At 36.7% G+C, this 12368-nt stretch overlaps 1 protein-coding gene across 1 annotated transcript; it reads right to left on the bottom strand.

The window, feature by feature from the left end:
* Window positions 1-2671: 2671 nt before the first annotated feature.
* On the bottom strand, window positions 2672-10295 carry LOC140152858 (protein dpy-30 homolog). Its single transcript, XM_072175383.1, has 4 exons — window positions 10210-10295; window positions 6043-6107; window positions 4782-4978; window positions 2672-3623 (listed from the first exon to the last, which is right to left on the bottom strand). Exons 1-4 carry the CDS (start codon window positions 10217-10219, stop codon window positions 3557-3559), a joined length of 339 nt encoding a protein of 112 aa, XP_072031484.1. The 5' UTR covers window positions 10220-10295; the 3' UTR covers window positions 2672-3556.
* Window positions 10296-12368: the final 2073 nt, after the last annotated feature.

The following is a 12368-nucleotide window of genomic DNA, read 5'->3' as shown; positions in this document are numbered from 1 at the left end:
AACACCTCAAATTATATGTTGGAATGTTTTGCAGCAAGTTTTGACAAATCTTTTTGAATGTTATTTAAACGTTTTATACCCTATATGCCAGTTGTGTTTGCTAGGACACAAATATGGCCAAGTGTGACTTTACCATAACCTCTTTGGTACCTGCAGATCCTCAGTCTGCATCGAGTATCAGCTTAGATACCATGGCATTACATGGTATTGTGATGTTCATCTGGGCTGACTCTGCATTGTGCATTCATTCCTCTGCTTGCCCAAGACATTGTAACCATTAATAGCTAGCCACCCGTCCACCTGTCGTGTTGGATAGGCAGTTTGCTGTGAGACAGGCAACATGAATGCCTGTGACATTCTTAAATTCTAAACATAATGCTTGAATGCTCAAACCAAAACAAGACAAGACTAAAAAATCTTGAACTTAAGGTGCAGAGGTTTGGCTTATAATTATATTTTCAGGATCAATTATTTTGGACAAGCAATTTTGGTGAAAATGACAGGCACTCAGAGATGCCACTTTTGTCGGAATTCCTACTTTCATGAAGTCAAAATTTTTGCTCATATATATTTTAAGCCCGTTTTGAGACTTTATTCTAAATTTCAGGGTTTCAGACTTTCTGAGTGGACTTGGTGGCATCTCTGGGCACTTGATAAATCCTAGCTAAGACAATGATTGTGATCGGTAACATGTTTTGAGATACTTGAGTACATGTATATTTATAGAGTTTCATTTAAAGCAAAAACAAAAAGCGCAACAAGAACCTAAGAACAACAATTACAGAAAATGTACCTGGAAACTGTATCATCCAGTTTTGCGATTCTTGATCAATTGAATAAAATGTATGTTAACAAAGTTGGACTCCTATCAGAAGAATGAAATCTTGTCAATCTTCTATATTATGCATAATATTACTTTTCACAAATCTACTGTAGTTTTGAGGAAGTTATATATCTTTAAGATTAAACTTTAAATGTGTCCGTGTCACCATTAATAACCGTTCCCACTTTGGTATCTCATGAATATCTGATGAAATGTTAAAACATTGTATGTGATGTACTTTGTAAATAGTTTATTATGCTAAAAGTGGCATATTTAGAAATATTAAAAAGACAATAATGCATAAAGCTGTGACATTATCATGAAAGCTGTGTGACTGTTATTTGTGTGTTGTTGCCGATTCAATTTATTGACTTAAACACTTTGTTTCACTTAGAATTTGATAACGATATTGGTGCTATTACTATTATTAAGTTGATGCCCATTGTTAGTGCTCATTATTGTTACCAGTGAAATACACACCTATGTCACCACCACACATCCTGGATCTGTGGTCACTACCATAACAAAGCATAGATGATTGTGTTCCCATGCTCATATTTAAATAAGCAGGGCTAATTGTTAAAATGGTATGAAAATCACCACCTGCTTAGTTACTATTCAGCAGTGTGGGAAGGGATCAATTTTTTTTCTTGCCAAGCCCTGTGAAAGGTATTACATCCCAAGGAAAAGTCCTGATATGAACTCTCTCTCTCTCTGTGTCAGGTGGCGCTGTGTAGCGCTGCTGTGGTCTTCACAAGAGTACGCAAATTGAAAATCCTTTTCTATGATAGTCATAGTAGCAGGAAGTTGGGATTTTTTTTTTATTATGGTCGTTTCAGGTAACTTTCAACTAAGTTTACTTAACAGTACAAATCCCATGACTATCACAGAGAAAGGGATGAATTTGATGCCCTTTCCAGTGGTGTGCATTTTACTAGTCTTGCATACAATGTACATTCAGCAAACCACCGGAAAATGCAGTCAAATTTCAAGTACCCCAGACCCTGTTGTGAAAATGCATCTAAATCAATGCATTACAAGCCTAGCAACAAGTCAAATGCCCCAATGCATATGTGACACGATCAAGAGAAATGAGTCTAATGTCGCTAATATTGAATTTGAGATATTGGCAAAGAAAGTGTTAAAATTCTGTTTATATTTTTTTCAGTGATTGACAAATTGATGTTACTTTGCAAAGAAAAGTCGTATCAACATGCAGTTTTCAGTTTCAGAAAGCTCTAAATGTCCTCTATAGAAACATATGTAAAACTCATTTTCGACCAGGGCCTACATGGGACTCATTCCACTTGATCATGTCACATATTATTTGAGATTTTATCAACAAACAGTGATCATGAAGCATCAATGTCCCAAGATCACAGAAGCTTGAAGTCGCCTTACAGGTCTGCTTCACAGTCCTTTTATTTAAATATGATGATAATGATGCTACAATTCATCATAGGAAGCTATCATTAGAATTCATTTTTAACATTCACCGTTGGTATGAAGTGAGAAAACTTGTACTCCAGGGCTGTTAATTGACAAAACCTCAACTAATTCAAGAATATCTACTTTATTTACCATTGCGCTATTCCACTTGAAATCCATACACCCCCTACAGAAGACATGACCTCTTAATATCCTACACAGGGGGTGTATATTTCAAATGAAATCATCCATTCAGATAACCCTAATTGAAATTCACACTCCCTTTGTGGAAGATTAAGGTCTTGTCTTCCATTGGTGTGTGGCTTTTAACGGGAACAACCCATTGATACCATTCTTTATGAAATCAAGCCCAGTGATTTGGATATATAGTACAAACACACGGAAGAACCACCAAAGGAATTCTGTTTCAATTTCATCATGAATTTATTGCAAGTGAATACACTTCATACTGTCAAATGTTGCAAGCCTTATAAAAAGCTGCCAACTGACTACAAACTACATGTATCTACATTATACAATAGCAAACTAATAAAATTATCTGTTAAGACTTGACATAATAGATTGATTGTTCACAAACAGTCACAAAACACAAAAATTGCAACAATAGGCATATCCACATGCATAAAGTGATCTACACAATGACTACTCTGTTAAGAGTCATATAAACTATATGAAATATCGCTGATAAGCATGTCTTATAAATTAAACTCCTTTGATTAACTCAAGTTTTGAAGTAAAGACAACACACAAACAATATCTAAAATAAAAGCATCTATCTTTGTAAATGTTCACAATACTGTCTGCTTTACATTACGGATAACGCATTTCATGCACTGGTATCTACAGTGTCAAGAAATTTAATATTATCGGTTAAATAATATACTGATTTCATTTATTGGTGTAATATATTGTACAAAACAAAATCTATAAGTAGGCAAGTTCATGAAATGTGGTAGAGCAAGAACAGTATCAAAAACATAACAAAAGCAATGTACAAAGCTTGTTTGTGAAGGTATTTGATTTACTTCCTCACTTTCTTGAGTGTCTATAGTCACTCGGGACACCACAACAGACTCTTATTAAACATACATAAATTCTCCGTAAAAAATCCACATCAAGTTTAAAATGTATAGAAAGTATTTGTCATAATCCCAGCCACTGAATCAAGTACCATAGAAACCCTGTAAAAGTGAGGCAAAGTCAACTGTTATTGACAAGTGTTTGTTTCTCCCTCCCTCCCCCCTCTCTCCAGTCCTCTTGAAGCTTGACATCCTGTTCAACTCTTTAGTCTTCAAACTGGTCTTTGTTTTTCAATAGGTAAGCTGCCAGGTACTCAATTGGATTAGGTGGTCTGCAAAAAAAACAAAGAACACAAAAACATTTGAAAGATTTAACCAGTGTTGAAAAGAAATGCTTTGGATTTCATTGAGGCATAATATAGATGGTTTTATATAAGTTAGCTGTACAGCTTGCCTTACAGACATAAAATGTTGGCTTATCCTTTGTGTAAAACTGCATGGAATGAGCCTAGCACAGAAATCTTCTATTGAGGACTATAATAATTCAGCTTTGTTCCATAAGCTGCTTAATTCATCAATGGAGTCTTTACACTAGTCCAACTCATGAATATCTTATACTATGGATACACCGAAAATCCGAGATGTCTTTCCATCACCTTTGACAGTTGAAAATTGTCTTGAATCTACAGACCCTTGCACTAATATCACTTATTAGAACAACAAGGATTCACCATTCCAAACAAGAATGTTCAACTCGATGCATTCTTAAGATTCTTAATATTCTTAATATGCCTGTATGCCACACAAAAAGAAAGTCCTTAGTTGAACTGCTGGACAGTTTTGAACATGAAGATTTGGTAATGAAGCAAAAGGGGTCGGTCACCCACCTTTGCACAGTATTTTTTGTAAAGGAGAGGTACAGCATCAAATACCACAATTAAAAATGTCTACTTTTAAATGGTCAAATCTATGTCCTGCCAAACAAGCAAATCTTCCTTTTTGAACATTTTAGCAAAACTAACTAGTCAAAACTATTTGCACATGTAAACAAAGGACAAGAAATGGCATTGAATTTCATGCTTTCTATTTGGAGATCTTAGTGAATGGACTGCATTATATGATACCACAGAAGTAAATTTATAAATAGGCATCTAGTAAAAGCAAATTTCAATTTGCAACTAAGTTTTTGTTCTGCATCAGTTTTGTATTATTATCATTTAATCTGGGATTAGCTCTAACAAACTAGTTGTGCAATGTGCATAATATATAAGATCATTGAGGTCTGAGTAATATTTAATCTAAGGGAAGTCCTTTTCGGAGGGCTAAGCTTTCAGAACTCTAGCGAGTGCCATCAAAAAGATAGCACTTGCTAGAGTTCCGAAAGCTCAGCTTCTGAAAAGGACTTATCTAGGGAAAAATGAAATCTTACTCATGTTTACCAACCTAGAGTACCAAGTAATTTCAAATCATACATGTATCTATTCCCTTACCTTTCCTTAGCTAAAGCTGACATCCCCTGGAGTAGAATTGGTACAACTGTCTGATCCAAGTAGGCTCTTGTTGTCAGTGATTGCAAATCAACTATGGGTCTCCCAGCCTTCTCAACTTCAATTTTCTCACTTGCTGCAATCCTCTGGATGTTTTCTGTCAATCCATGTTCTATGTGTGGGGATTCTGTTGTTGCAGGCTACAAAAAGGTGAAAAGAAAAAGACATTATTCAGGACAATCACATGCTGAATCAAATATCAAGTTTCAACAGAATACTATGAAATGTACCAGAAATCATGTAATTACAGTTACACCGGTCAACAGGATTCCCTTGTCATATTCTTGATTCGATTGTGAGAAGAACAGGGTTTTGACAAAAGTCTGATATTATTATTCTTGTAAAGAGTTATAAAAACATTGAGATATGGTTATAAGCAAATAATACAAAACCTTGGGAAGGTGTAAATGCAATATGAAGTTTTACCTAACAAATAATGAATAATATTCCAATTGAAAACATATGATTAGTATATTTTAAGTAAACTGTAGTAGACCTCTGTACATGGGTACAGACAGCTAAAATGAACTCTCACCGGTTCATTTCGCTACCTCCAATGTCAAATACTTTCACAAGTACATGTAATATGTCTGATATACCAGAGATAAGTTTTAGGTCTATTCTGTAACAACTGTATTGGTCACTATATCTCCCCATTTACTCTTAAAATATATTTACAAATTGTTTGCAGACTTTGGAAAACAAACAGAAGAAAAAACACCAACAGCCTCTAAGGTCACAATTTAAGAACAGTTACTTACCGTATTGTTTGTAATAAACGTTGCATTATTCCAAAAAAGGGGGGGGGGCGTTTTATTGGAAGTGAATTGTTAAAATGAAAAAAACTCTAAAATCTGGTTCAATTTCCCGATGGTGCTCCTGTAATTAGGCAATGAAATGGATGGAAGTTGGAGTCATAGGTTTTGTCCATGCAATTTAGTGATTGTCACTGCATGATTGATATGACTGATGCAAGTTTTAAAAGCTTACTCGGTACCCACACGATATGACATGGAAATGATTGCATTTTTGTCATTTTTTTCACGGAAATATTGGACTGAGGGGTGTTTATTAGAGGGGGAGCGTTTATAACAAACAATACAGTACACCTACATCATAGGCCTAGCCCTACAATATAGTAATACCTATATCCGATTTCTGTTTTGAACTTGGAACTAAGGATCAATCGGAATATTTCACTTACAGCTGTTTCTGTTTGTGCAGCTAAATTGGGTTCTACTGCTGCTACTGGTTGAGGCGTCTGTTCAACTGAAAAATGGGAGAGATAAAACAGAGAAAGGTTAGTTAGTATTTGAGTAGTAGTATTTGAGTAGTTGTTATTTAAAGAGGCAAGTATACTTGGCATCCTTCATTCCAATTCAAAAATAACACCTCACTTAACATTGATCAGCCTTTCAAATGTTTGTGATTCAAGAGCTGGTCCTTAAAGGCCCATTCAGCAGGGCTCGAAATAAGGAGGGTCCAAGGGTCCTCAGCCTCTGAAAATCAGTGAGGGCCCGCAAAAGATACATCACTTACGGTAGTATGCTTACTGCAGAATTAAGCAGTCATGAATCATGATGCAACACTAACGATTAATTACGGTGCCCGACTATATCGCATTCTAAATTCACATTTCAGGAGAATTGAAACAAATTCAAGACCTCTTAAGGGGGTACTACACCCTTGGCCAAATCTGTGCCTATTTTAGGTTTTTTTTGCATTTTTCTCAAAAATTATAGCACAATGGTGACAGGTAAGATATGTATATTTATAGGGGCAAAGACTACAACTACTGCACTGAAAATTCAGCAACTCAAGGAAAGTTTTTTGACTGTAACTCCACAACTGTTGTCTGTGCTGAAATAAAATTTCCAGTGCAGTAGTTGTAGTCCTTGCCCCTATAATTATACAATATCTTACTTGTCACCAATGCGCTATAATTTTTGAGAAAATGCAAAAATAGGCACAAAATTGGGCAGGGTGTAGTACCCCTTTAAATGATATTTGATAGAACTTTATGATGTTAAAGTAGGTGTAATAACATCTGTTTTTTCACATAAAATCTGCAATATTGTGTGTGTCTGGGATTGCACAGTACACCACCTTGTTAATTCGGGGCCACAAAAATTAGTGATCAAGGGCCCAAATGGCCCTCAGAAATTCTGGCTTATTTCGAGGCCTGCCATTCAGTGATTTGCTCAAATTCAGAAAATCATCAAAATTCAGTTTTTTGCACTTTTGTTTTTTAAGTACCGGTACAATAGATCATTAGATGTGCTACGGTACATAGCCTGCAAGTGGTTTTAAGCTGAAATTTTACATGAAAATGTAATTTCTCTACTGAAGGGCTCTGGTATGAGAGTTTGGACAGTATTTTTTGAGAGCACATCAGACATGAGAGCACATCAGACATATCGAATTACATTCCGAATGCGAAGAATGTCCTGATGATATCAAATAATTTTGATTTTTTTTTTTAAATTCGCGAATAACATTATAATTTTTTTTATGACAAATTTTTTGATATACCTTATTTCGTCAAATAGTCGCCCCCCTCAAATAAACGCCACCCACCACTTTTTTCAACCAAGATGTTTCAAAAATTCCGATATTTCCATGCTATCTTGTGTAGTAAGTTTACCAAGTTGCTCACATGGTCAATAATAGCAGCAATAAATGGCGAAAATCAGCATTAAACCCGGAAGTGAACCAATTAAGTCAGTGTCAAAAGTTCATAGTTTGTCATTTTAGCGTGACTTTTAAGCTTACTTAACAGGAATTGTCGTGCTAAAAATGACCTCTAATAAACGCCCCCCCCCCTTGGGAAAATGTAACGCCCGGGGCGTTTATTTGAACTAAATACGGTATGAGTCTTCAAGTAAGGCCAAGTAAAAAAAAAAATAACATGTATATCATCCGGACTTTTTCTAAAATCGGTGAGGGAGGTCCTTATTTTTTTACCATTCATTTCTGTATAAAATTGCAATTGTAGAGTGTTTGTCAACACATCATAAAATCTGGGAGGCCCCCTAATATTTTTGTTATTTCCCCAAAGCCCTAAGAAAGTGTTTGCAATGTGTTTATAAATGATAACCAAGAACTTCTAAACATGTCTTTTCATTACAACAATTTTAGAAAGAAAGTAAGGAAGCAAATAGGAAAAATAACAAAAATATTTGAAAATCGTTCATACATACCAGATCATTTTGCGATTCTTATTTCATCAAATTAATAATAACAAAATTTTACCAGTAACATTGTTAAAAAACATGACTTTCCTTCATTTTCCCTACCCGACGATCTCACATCCGGGACACCGGGCATAAATGTTGTTTATGCCTGGCTCTCAGACTCAACCAATCACGCGTGCACAGCGTACGGTACACGTCCTAATGAATGTTAAGTTTAAAACCAAATATTTTGGCATGATTACACGATTATGAGTGACACTGCATTTACACTTATCATGCAATGCTGCACTGTCACTGCTGTCATGTCAGTTAAGTTTAGTACAACAAGTCATACCTAGAATATTTTCTCAATTTGAATTTGATCAGCTAGGTATGACTGCTTTTTTACCGTAAAATTTGCGTCAATTCCCGATCAGGATATGTGCACCATGTTTTTTAGGTTCCGCGATTGCCGATTATAGACGAGAGCAACTGGTAAGGCTAATGAAAGTTGACTCCCAGTTTCCCGTTACCCGACTCCGGTCAGAAAAAAAATGCCGATCAACTATTTCATTATTTCATTATTTCAGATTTTTCAAGTTTTTAAGAAAAAAAGGATATTTTTAATGTCATCTTTCACGTCCGACACGTATTTTAAGCACTTTTACGCCGACCCTGACCGGCCCGAATAGTCTTTGCAAACGCTGGGTTAAACTACGTGGTAAAATGGCGATATCGTAGGGCGCATTTACTGGAGACTAGGAATTCCCTGCATCTAAGTTTCTCCTACCACTATACTAAAATGCAGAAAACCTTAGACGAGCGCCAGATTGTAAGGATACATCACAGATATACTGCGCTGTACGCACTTGTCTCTGATTGGCTGCTAAGGCGATATATTGTTGCTGAGTGGAAATTTATGAATGAACTGTGCGCCGTACGCGTTGTTAGCGCCGAATTTGCAACATCACGGTAGTCGCGCTCGTAAAAGGTTTGCTGCATTTTAGTATAAATGGATAGACCGAACACAAAGAGAGGCAGCCAAGTTCGCGGGAACCAGCGTATGAACAAATATGAAAGCATTTCTACTGTGCACTATGTAGCGCGCTATATATAGACAACATCAAAATAAATAAAATAAACAAAATTTGAAGTCAAATTTATTCTGCTTTTCTTACAAATATTTATGTATTTAATAAAATAAACTTATAAATAAAATGATTTATTTGTCAATTTCTTGCATGGTTGTTTTATTATTAACACGTGCACCCTGTGATGATTTTTACCTGCAACCTCCAGTTTGTGCAAGTAGACAAACTAATTTCCGTATAAATATTGCTTCCAAAGATGTGCTAGTGGAGAGTAAGTTTGGTTTGTAAAAAGTAGTGTGCAATAGAACACACAGACACCATGTATTTATATGGAAAAGTGGTTCTCCAAAGACTATCATGGACTTCTGGTGCTTTCATATGTTGCACAACCTATAGGTTAATTTGAAGATTCCAAAGAAGATGTGCTTAATTAAAATTTGTTTTGAAGTGAAGCATGGTCATTACTAACTATACTTTATTATTTTATTTGGGCCTCAAAACATAGCATTCCGTAATTAACTTTGCACCGATAACGAAAGTTTGAAAATAATGAATAATGAATAATGAAACAGTCACCTACCCAGTCATGAAAAACTATGTAACGGGAAACTGGGGATCAACTTTCATTAGCCTAACCAGCGATCTAGCGAACCCGTGCAGTATGAGTATTGGGCTGCTATTCAATTGCGTGGTGGACGTCATGGGTTACATGTATTTTCAATGACAATGTAAAAAATGCCTATTTATACGGTGATCCACCCAAAATAATAAAAAAACGTATCTCCCTGTACTAAGTGAAGTTGGTCATGTTGGCTGCAACTGCCCACCAGCATCATGCACTGCACTTTGTCGAGCTGTCAGTCATAACTGGAACAAGTACGTGCGATACAATTATCAACATGATCGCACGCTCAGTAAATTTCCGAATGATATTTTACGTATGAAAGCTTAAGCATCTAGGCTAACTTCAAAACCCTGGACCAAGTCCGCACAAGTATGATATTAAAAACAAAATGGTTTGCCATGAATTTATATATATTTACATGATCAATATCAATGCATGAATGCTAAAAAAACATTTTATTTACGAGTAAAATTCCATCTTACCATCGGCCATATTGTCGTCAAGCAAATCACGTGACCTTTTTAATCCGGCCGCGGCATCATTGATTGAGTTATCGTCAACGCATATTGATCCAGGAGCACTATATTTTAATGCTCCGGGTGCACATTGCTTCAGCCTTCAGGGTAGACTTCTCCGTCCACTTGCCCATTGTGAGCTATTGTGCATAGGGGCCTACTCTTAAAACTCTGATTTAATTAATTTGTGCACAATTGATCGATTTTCGCATCTGATCTTTTTAGTCACTGTACCGTAAAATGGGGGTAACTTTGGGCACTTTTCAGAGTTTTTAAACCACTGCTTCCAAACAAAACCAATAATATTTCTAATTATCTATTTAGGGTGCCCTTCTATAGGCCTACCTTGAAGTTGAAAAAGATTCTTTAATAATTTTGTAAGGGTGTCCTAGGGGTTAAAAATAGCCTGACCAAAGTTACCCCGCATTTGGGGCAACTTTGGTCAGAGTATTACACTCCATGAAGAAAAAAAAATTCAAAAAATCAAAGTTGATCTTCGTTGTAGGCCTATATGGGCAAGTTGTTGTTTTTTGTGACATTTGACCCCTTGCAAAATTAATCAAGCACACATTCTTGCTCACAAATATTGATTTTTATTTTTCTGAAAAAAATATTTAAAAAATGCTCACTTTTGGTAAAAGATCATGACCATTTAAAAAAATACATTTGACCGACCAAAGTTACCCCGCCTGACCGAAGTTACCCCCATTTTACGGTAGGCCTACTCCCTCTGTTTGTTAGCTTCCCCAAGATTTTTAACTCGGGCTTTCGCGATTACCGGTATAAACTGACAGATTCTAAAATCAGAACTGTTGACAGCATTGAAGTGCCATTAGGGACCGTTCACAAACACTTGTTAGGGGGGCCTGATGCAATTTTTTTTTACCTTCTTCAGGGGGGGGGGGGCGGCCGAAAAAATGACCACAAATCTTCCTGGGAAAATCGAGTTTATAATTTATGCAGGCTTTTCATGGGGCACACCGACATCGCCTGGCTAATAATTACTTGGTGCAGCAGAGATAGATATATACTAAAATAAATACCCGGGATCGATACACTTGAATTGCTATGCACGATTTTGATATCAGACGAAAATCTTTGGATACCGGGGTGAATGATGAATATCTCCCGTAAATGATTTCGTCTAAAGAAACCAGATCTGGTTCCTTACACTTGAAAATACGTGTTGAACAGATATGATAGTTGTTAGCTAGCGTCTTGAGAAAGAAGCGTGCGTCTTGAACTCAAAATCTGACCAAAATCATATATTGCGTTGGTCCTGTATGGACTAGCCTACAGCGCGCAGGTTATAGCTAGCCTGAATCCTTCCAGGCCCAGAATTGCGGCGTCTTTTATTACCCACAATCTACCATCAGCACAACCCGATGACCGTGCGTAGATGTTGAAAGGACTGGAGGATTTAGAAGCAATAATATTCGCAATAATATTTCTAATTTTTTTTTTTTTTTGGCACTAATATGCTTCCGTACCACGCAGACTTTTCGGATGCTGATTTTTTTTCTATGCCCACTTTTTGCTGCATTTGAAACCCACCAGTACACAAATTTTTGCAAGGCACCCATTCAGTGCCGCCGCGTGAACCCGGGGGAGGGGGGGGGAGTACTCACCACTCACATAATTTTATGGAAAACTTTGGTGCATCAAGTTTTTCGATGTGCAGGGGAATTCCTAACAATGGAAATCAATCAGCCATAACGAGTGAATGGGGAGCACAATGATGGGTTTTCACTAGCACTTGTTCAGTACCTGTATGGGATCATCGGACAACACCTCCCTGACATTACAAAATCCACCAGTCCTATCGCCTCGTTGGCCGCTTTGCGGCCATGCGCGCGAAAAACTAGAACTAGGTTTTCACATACAAGGTCGTGCAGTAATAAAAAATAGTGCTCTTCAATGCTTCCACTTTTCTGCTCATATTGTGGCCAAACTGTTCCATAATTATGCCCGCATGAATTTGTTTTTGGTGGGTATGTTCCCCCGGAATTGTGGGGGTCTTTTGGAGCTGTGAACATAGGGACTTTTGGAGCTGCGAACAGTCAAAATCAAGAGGGTCTTTCTTGGCTTTTTGGTTGAGCTTTGTATTCAGTATACATACATCGTAA

This window comes from Amphiura filiformis, chromosome 5, assembly GCF_039555335.1.
Source record: "Amphiura filiformis chromosome 5, Afil_fr2py, whole genome shotgun sequence".
Classification (NCBI taxonomy): Eukaryota; Metazoa; Echinodermata; class Ophiuroidea; order Amphilepidida; family Amphiuridae; genus Amphiura; species Amphiura filiformis.
The sequence above is the reverse complement of the archived record's forward strand: the minus strand, read 5'-3'. Positions and strand labels throughout refer to the sequence as shown.

What these genes read in the sequence shown, in the direction of transcription:
- LOC140152858 (XM_072175383.1), bottom strand. An exon ending in CTGCACAAACAGAAACAGCT is followed by an intron (nt 4,979 to 6,042) that starts GTAAGTGAAATA and finishes ACCTTTTTGTAG; the next exon opens with CCTGCAACAACAGAATCCCC. An exon ending in TCAGCTTTAGCTAAGGAAAG is followed by an intron (nt 3,624 to 4,781) that starts GTAAGGGAATAG and finishes TTTTTTTTGCAG; the next exon opens with ACCACCTAATCCAATTGAGT.